An 8,583-nucleotide genomic window follows, 5' to 3' on the forward strand; every position below is an offset into this window, starting at 1 on the left:
TACTCATTTATTACAACAGAAAATGATCTGGGAGCAGGAGGTTAAATAGCTGAGTCTGGTGGCTTTCATTTACTTAACACGCGGTGTGCCCAGAGCTGGATAGGCAGAAATAAATAGGTGACAGTTTGTGTATTTGGGGCCGCAGGGACTGGGATTTACTTTACACGTTTGACTGTGTTTCTAACTAGCGCATTATGGACTCCTTACCATCTTAGGTCAGACATTCACTTAGCACCTGTTTTCGGGAGGATGGCTCTGTTTTCTCCCATAATCTGTTACATGTCTGGTGGTTCTGCAGCTCTTCTGAAGTCTTTTTTTGAGTTTAACTTGAGGTAACACCAAGGCAATTTGCATTTCATAGCATTTTACTAAAAGTAAAGCCTCAGGGTATGACATTTGAGACAAGAAAACAAAGGAAACAGTATAACAATTCATCTCGACCCAGATTACCAGTATGCTCAAAGGATGAAAACCCCAAATTTCCCATTTTCCAAATGATTTTTAAAGATGTCTTTGATGTTCATATGTTTAAAAAAAAATCCCTCTCATTTTCTTTTCTAATAGTCAAAGCGTTTGCATTACACATGAATGGTGAGAATTTCCTGTGTTGTGTTTCCGGAAACATTTTAGAAGTCACTTTACTACTTCTTGTTCATACTATGCATTCACCAATAGAAGATTCAAGAACTGCCCGAATATATCATTTTTCTTTTCTTTTTTTCTGTTAAGTTTCTTCATACATGACTTTTGAATTCTTTAGCTTCCAGCTCGGCTCCGTGAACCAACACAACACCATTCTTCTTGATTAAGCACAAATTGTGCTTTGCCAGCGTCGACACTGGAACATTCCTTATGGCAGGTATGTGAGGCCCAAGTCATCGCATTTTTAAAAATGAAATTAGCCAGAAAGGGTGTCTCATGGACATGGCTAATATCAGGGCGGTGCTTTTAGGGAAAAAAGTGGATGTTTTTAGGCTTTCCAGGTATCAGCACTTTCCAGTTCTGATTCTTCACCTGTAATTTAGAAATGATTTTTTTGGAGCTTTTCCAGCAGGTTTAAAGAGTGGCTTATGACAGGGATAGCTCTAAACTCTAATGCGAACTGATAAATTATGAGCAACATAACGCTGGTGCAGAAGTAACTAGAAAATGCCACATATTAAGGACAATGCTTACAAGTGTTCTTTTAACACTTGTTAAAGTGTTGAGGTTGTGACACCTCAAATCACCTAGATTAATAGTTTGGCACATTGGACTGTTTGTTAGTGACAATACTCTTCGAGAGGATGCTAATGTTAATGCCAAGTCTCCCAATTTTAAATTGTTTTAGCCTACAATGCCCAGAAGCAAGTAAGTTTTGGTAGGAGAAAGTGTAATGTTGTTGCAAAAAAATGGTTGTTTATATATCATAATTTAATGTATGGTGAAGTGAATCCAGGTCACTGAAGTATTACCTATGCATTGGTTGGGGAACCCCCTTCCCCAGCCTAGGTCCAGAAGGCTCCTGTGTTCCCTTACCTATAAAATCTCTACAAAGCTGCAAGCAGCCAGACATTTCTTTGGCAGAGAACACATTGAGATGAATAGAAGGGCACATTTCCAAGTCCTTTTGTGGGGGTGATCAAGTATGCTGGGTAAAAGACGCTGGGCCTAGCCAAGCTTTCATTGGCTTTCTGACTTAGATACATACCCGCTTTTATACCTCGAGACAAATAGCATTATTAATGGATCTTAAGTTTTCTCACCTACTTAATGGGACTCCTGTTATCTTGTGGGTTTTGTCGAGAAAAGCAACACAAGCATCTGTTACGTAAACCCATAGAACACAACGTGATGCTACTTGATTTCCTCTTACCCCAAATGCCTAAGCTTCTTTGCTGAATTAGGAAATAAATTGTAAATCGATTTTACTGAGACAGGACTGGTAAAGGAGAAGAGTTAACAGATAATCTCGCTAAAGAATAAATTACACCACGTAAAGCTGTTGCTATTGGCTGGAGTTCTGAATGCGATATTCTCATTCTCCTGTTTCATTGGCAAGATGATTGGTCTACCAAATGAAAGAACTTCTTGGAGTCTCTCTCCCTGTGTTGCTTTTAAGAACTTCACCTCCCGGGTTTGTTTTTTGAGTCATCATTGGACCTCTCCTTTACCACAGCTTCTCAGATCAATCCATGGAATTTGATTTCCGGCATCTTAGGAGTAATCTGCCTTTCCTTGATGGCTACTACGGGGATTTTGCTGAAACATTGTAAGTTTTCTTTTTTTTTTATTAATTTTTTAAATGTTTATTTTTTTTGAGAGAGAGAGAGGGAGCGAGTGTGAGTGGGGGAGGGGCAGAGCGAGAGAGGGGGAGACACAGAATCCGAAGCAGGCTCCAGGCATTGAGCTGTCAGCACAGAGCCTGACGTGGGGCTGGAACTCACCAGCCATGAGATCATGACCTGAGCCGAAGTCGGATGCTTAGACTGAGCCACCCAGGCGCCCTGAAAAATTGTAAGTTTTTCCAGACAAGTTTATAAAGACCACAACTGTGATGAAACATTTAACTAAAAGGCTTCATTTTTAAAATTTTATTAATAATTTTATTTTTTCATTTTATTAATGTGTAATATGTCATCATTTCATAAACTTGCATCTAAAGAAGTAAATGTCTAATTGTTTCTTACAGTACTTACTAAACAAAGTATTCAGCCAACAATGCCAACAATGTCTCCAGGACTAACCACAGAAATCCAGAAAGGTAGGTTTCATACTTTGGAAAACCTTAGTGTTGGTAGAGGATAGAATAAGCAGTTTCTTGTTTTTCTCACACAGAACATGATGTACACTTAGTAATACGAGTTCGCCTGATAATTGTAGGATAGTCACAGTTCATTATTCTCTAATGTAAAAACTGTTAAATTACATTGAATGTGCATACTTTACCTATTTAAGCAATAAGGAACATATTAGCCTAAATGACATTTTTTTTTCTCATTTAAGTGCCCATGTTACATTAGTGCTGTAACAAATCAAAAATAGATTACAGTAAATACTACAGTTAATCCTAATCGCCTGCCGGTTTGCTCATAACCCATACTTTTACATCTCTTTGACTTTGCTTCTGCTTCTTACCTGACTCACAATAGAGTTCACATGTTTCTGCAATTTTAGTCCCTACTTATCCAGGGAAAGCCAGCTCAAAGTCCAATTTTTTAGGTATTTTTTCCAAACGCTTTCCAAACTGTCTCACCATCTTCTGTGATCATGTAACACTTAATTTATCTTTTTTTTCTTCCCTTAGCATTTTTGCATCCCTAATGAGATTCTGACATATCACGTTGTGTAAGGTGAAAGTATAGGAGAAATTGATCTGATACACACATATGTTGCAATATGTTACTGCCATAACATTAAGTAGTACCTCTATCATGTCACATAATTACCATTTCTTTTTTTGTGGCGAAAACATTCAAGATCTACTTTTTTTTTTTTTTTTTTTTTTTTAGCAACTTACAAGTATATAATACAGTATTTCTAACTATGACCTTAACTCTGTGCATTAGATCCCCCGGACTTATTCACCTTCTAACTGGAAGTTTGTCCCCTTTGACCAACATCTCTCCATTTACCCCACTCTCCAGCTCCTGGGAACCACTACCTTTCTACCCTACCTACACTTCGGCACCACTCATTTGAAAAAGATTTGAGTGCCTACCCTGTGTCTTGACTTTCATCACCGAGGATAGCAAATGTTCAAGACGCTCTCACTGTCCAACTGTAGGTGTAGACTTCAAGCTAATTGTTTCATTTATCTTTATTTTGAAAATAAGATATCCCAAACACTGGAATTTTCTCCCAATGTGCCATATTCTTTTCTGACTCAGGAAATAGTTTCCCTTAAATACCTCTTTCATCTAGTTCACACAGCGGAGCTCAATTATGAGTCACATCTTCGAAAGCTCTTCTAGTCACCCTGCAATTTACACTCTGCTACCCAATATTCTAACATACTTACTTATTCTCTTGCATACTTACCTAAGTTATCATGAAATATAATTGACAAATGATTGGAAATGACAGAGTTCCGACTCTATCTCTAGAATATAATCGCTTTTAGGAAAAAAGGTTAAGTCTGACTTGTTTGCATTAATGTCCCCTGAACTAAGGTACGCATAGTAGATTCTCGAAGAATATTTGTGGGAAATGGTGCATAAGTAACAAATGATTTTTGGGTGGGTAAATAGCATTGAAAACATTGAATGTCATCACGTATGTTTTGGTTTTTTTTCTCCTAGAAGCTGACTGTTGTTCTTGCCAAGAAAAGTGGATTGGGAACCAATGCAACTGCTACTTCTTTTCTACTGAATTCAAAACTTGGGAAGAGAGTCGTGATTTCTGTGCTTCTCAGAATTCCAGTCTACTTCAGATTCAAAACACAGATGAATTGGCATGTATTTAATTCTGGTTTCCTACATTTTTTTTTTTTGATGTATGAAACTATGCTAAGTAAGCGGTATACTTAGATTTATCTTTAAGTGGGCAGTAAATGGATGGTTATATTTGAACTAATGACTTAGATAATTCGCGACACCTTGAAACAATCATTATAAAACCTACGTAAAATTGATTTATATCATAGGAATAAATATCAAGTTAGAGTACAGATAAAGTACAAGGAACTTTTTGGAGAGAATTCAAAGAACAAATAAAGGCCATTATTTGTATGCAAAGACTAATAAAACAAGTTTGTAAGTTTCAGTTTGTAAATTGAATTTATAATTTCTTTTGTAATATATGTCTTTCGTCATCATTCCGAGATATAATGTGCAATAAGTACGGAAAGTATGATCAAAAAATTACTCAATTTAAGAAAAGGTGAAAAACTTCTCAAGCTGCATGAAGAATCTGTTCCAAATATAAGTTGAGTCAAGTATATCTATGAAATTTACTTCTCAAGATACTGTTGATGTGGGATTGAATTTGATTGTAATCTTCTGTGAAGGAGGTGTTCCAGGAAAAGTCTAACTTTTTTTCTAACGTTTTTTATTCCTTTGAGAAGGAATATTTTATGGTATTTGTTTATTGATCACAAATGAATGGGCCTGATAAGGAAGAAAATATGAGGCAAGTGCCTATACTTTTTAAACTGGACATTAAGAATGATCTCAGTTTGTGTGATTAGAAGTCTCAATCTGATGCTGCCACTTTGTTAAAAGTACATTATTCCCAGAGTAGATTCAGGTTAGATTAATGTGTTTGTCTATGTTTCCAATCAGCATTTTATGAGGTCCAGTGCAAACTTTTACTGGATTGGGCTCCGTTACAGTGAAAAACATCGTGCCTGGTTGTGGGAAAACAACTCCAACGTCTCCCAAGATCTGTAAGTTTCTGGCAGTCAAGGTCTTTGTAGTTCTTTGTGCATTTATCTGTAGATCTCACCAGAGAATGTGACATTCGGGAACACTGTAGCAAGGATAACCTGTCTAAGGCATGCAAATACAGAAAAGAGAGGAGATATAACAGAACGTGAATTTTAGCTCCATCTAGAACATTCAAATTTATGCTCAAATGTCATGAGGTTAGTGTATTTGTGACCATGAAACAGCTTTCAACATTTTTCTTTTTTTCTGACTTGTGTAAGCATTCAGATGTGTATGTGCATCTACAGGTGTTCACATTCACAGAGCTGTTCAGGGAAAATAGTATATCTATTATTTTCTATTCTCTTATTAAGCCCGATATTCTCAGCATCCTCCCATATTTCAAATATTCTGAGCTTATTTTCTGTATATTTGTAAGCTTTGGATCTCATTTTCATTCATAAGTATGGGTTTTGCAGCATCAGACAGTGACAAATTTTATGCTTGGATTTGTTTTCCTGGACTACATTAGCCGGTACATCTCTAAACAAAATAGAAGCAAAGTATATCGTATATCAAAACCATTAATAACAACAGCAGAAAGAGAAAATCTTTGGCCTCAATGCTGTTGATTATAGGGACAACAACAGTTTTTGTAATATGGCACTCTGGAATCGTGAAAACGGGGCTTCTGAGTAAAAAATTGGGCTCATTAAGTTAATATCGCATTCAAGTGCTTTTAAAAGTTCTGTCATTTAATTAAAAACACTACTCCTGAATATTATTCCCTTATCTAATATGTTAACATTTTATTTTTTGTTACAGATTGCCATTAATTCAAAATTTAAATACAAAGAAATGCGTACTGTATAGCTCATATCGAAGAGCTTTGGATGAACCCTGTGGAAGTACATATCGTTTTATATGTAAGCAACAGCTGAGGCGCCCGGGTGGCTCAGTGGGTTGAGCCTCCGACTTCGGTTCAGGTCATGATCTCGCCGTTTGTGAGTTTGAGCCCCGTGTCAGGCTCTGTGCTGACAGCCCAGAGCCTGGAGCCTGCTTCAAATTCTGGGTCTCCCTCTCTCTCTGCCCCTCCCCTACTCATGCTCTCTCTCTCTCTCTCTCTCTCTCTCTGTCAAAAATAAATAAACATTAAAAAAATTTTACATGTAAGCAGCAGCCTATTTAGGTGTTTCTTGGAGTGGAAGGGGTGGGTAATGAAGGTTCAGCAGTACTAAGAATATGACTTTACCTCTTGTATTGTTGCTAATTATCTGCCTTAGGGATCTGTAAAATGTTTCAAATTATGTCTTATGACACAATTTTCATATATTTGAAATCCTGTGTTTTAACATTGGTGAAATTCCCTACGACCCAGCAATTGCACTACTCGGTTCTTGTCCAAGGGATACAGGTTTCGAAGGGACTGTTTCGAAGGGACACATGCACCCCAATGTTTAGAGCAGGGCTGTAGACAATAGCCCAAGTATGGAAAGAGTCCAAATGTCCATTGACAGGTGAATGGATAAAGAAGACGTGGTATATATGCCCAGTGGAGTGTTAGCAGTCAAAAAGAATGAAATCTTGCCATTTGCGACGATGTGGATGGAACTAGAAGGTATTTTGCTAAGCGAAATTAGTCAGTCAAAGACAAATATCATATGGCTTCATTCATATGAGGAATTTAAGATACAAAATGGATGAACATAAGGGAAGGGAAGCAAAAATAATATAAAACAAGGAGGGGGACAAAACATAAGAGACTCTTAAATACAGAGGATAAACAGGCTTGCTGGAGAGATTGGGTGGGGGGGATGGGCTAAATGGGCAAGGGGCGTTACGGAAAACACTTGCTGGGATGAGCACTGGGTGTTGTATACAGGGGATGAATCACTGGAATCTACTCCTGAAATCATTATTGCACTATATGCTAACTAACTTGGATGTAAATTTAAAAATAAATAAATAAATAAATAAATAAATAAATAAATAAATAAATAATAAAATGGATGAAATTTGTGCACCTATACCTGAAATTATAAAGCATCAAGGTCTAGAAAAGAATATTTTGATTTAATGCATATGTTCAATATTACATGTAATATATTTTTATGTGTATATTCTGGTAAATTTTCTCTGTAGAAATTCAAATAAAATAATTCATGTCAAATGATACGTATCACTGTCATTTCACTTCTTTGTAAGGCACACTGAATTGGAAAGTCCTATCTTCACCTTACTTTTCTGGAACTTAGTTCTTTCTGGATATCTATATATCTATTTGTTTTAATTTAGAGCTTAGAGTGTCATATGACATCTTTCTCATGTGTATCATCCGACTTTAGAAGGGAACATATTTGTGTTTCTTCTCTTGATGGTCTTGAGCTCTGCAGAACAATTTTAAATCTTTGTCCAAATAGGTGATTCCCTATTTGGGAATCTATGGCTTTTAGATTTTGCAAGGGTAAATAGAATCTAAGCCCTGATCACATAAATTTGCAATACTTATTTTTTCACTCTACAATCTCTCTTGCCTTATGCTTATCCATCAGTAAAAAGTCACTCAGGTGTACATTGAAGATATTAATCTTTAATAAATCCCAAACCTTTTCCCTAAAAGTTGTGTCAAATATTGAACAATTCCCTTTCTCTGTGGGGGAGGAACAAACCACTTAACTGTGGGGATTCTGAGTGTGCCAAAGAAGGGGTGAGAACATAATAAGGCCACGTATCTATGACCTGGATGGGGTTTTCCTAATCTTACACATATAAAAAGCCAATTCTCTTTTGTAAAACTATTGTATGTACATCTTAAAAATTTTATATTGACGTGTTTCTTTGCTTTCTATTTCTATATTTCAATTGAATTATAATAATTAAGAACCTCAAGTTGATTTTTAATAGTCAGGAAGAGAAAGGGGCCTTGTGTGTTTTAGTTCTTAAAATATAAATATAATAAGACAACCAGGTGAACTTTTCACATTCTCATATGAAGATTAGGAGAAGTATGACGAAGTTTTATCATGAAAAAGACAAGATGATATAAATCAAACGTGTAACTTGGACTAGGAGAACACACATTGCCCTCTCTGGGTATCTAAAATGTTTGGGCTTTGTTGTCCATGTAAATTCAAAATATTCAGTTGCATTAACAATAGCATAGGTAAGCTAATAATGAAAATCACTAGTTTTCTGTCCCAATATCCCACCTTCCACTCCTCCTCCCATAAGGCAATTT

The 8,583-nt window shown here is 36.4% G+C and overlaps 1 protein-coding gene across 2 annotated transcripts; it reads left to right on the top strand.

Moving 5' to 3' along the window:
• The first annotated feature begins 625 nt into the window (after window positions 1–625).
• KLRD1 (killer cell lectin like receptor D1) lies at window positions 626–6,466 on the top strand. Of its 2 annotated transcripts, XM_015061805.3 has the most exons (6): window positions 626–859; window positions 2,159–2,251; window positions 2,672–2,743; window positions 4,281–4,432; window positions 5,262–5,365; window positions 6,171–6,466. In XM_015061805.3, the coding sequence occupies exons 1-6, from the start codon at window positions 853–855 to the stop codon at window positions 6,310–6,312; spliced, it is 570 nt and encodes a 189-aa protein (XP_014917291.1). In that variant the 5' UTR covers window positions 626–852; the 3' UTR covers window positions 6,313–6,466. The 2 variants fall into 2 exon arrangements, with proteins under 2 accessions (XP_014917291.1, XP_053081796.1); XM_053225821.1 differs by lacking the exons at window positions 626–859; window positions 2,159–2,251 and adding an exon at window positions 2,314–2,496.
• The last annotated feature ends 2,117 nt before the right edge of the window (window positions 6,467–8,583 follow it).

Source organism: Acinonyx jubatus, chromosome B4, assembly GCF_027475565.1.
Source record: "Acinonyx jubatus isolate Ajub_Pintada_27869175 chromosome B4, VMU_Ajub_asm_v1.0, whole genome shotgun sequence".
Taxonomy (NCBI): domain Eukaryota; kingdom Metazoa; phylum Chordata; class Mammalia; order Carnivora; family Felidae; genus Acinonyx; species Acinonyx jubatus.

Excerpts from the sequence above, each read along its gene's own strand:
- KLRD1 (XM_015061805.3), top strand. Across the intron at positions 2,252-2,671 it reads GGGGATTTTGCTGAAACATT|TACTTACTAAACAAAGTATT; the intron begins GTAAGTTTTCTT and ends TGTTTCTTACAG. Across the intron at positions 2,744-4,280 it reads AACCACAGAAATCCAGAAAG|AAGCTGACTGTTGTTCTTGC; the intron begins GTAGGTTTCATA and ends TTTTTCTCCTAG.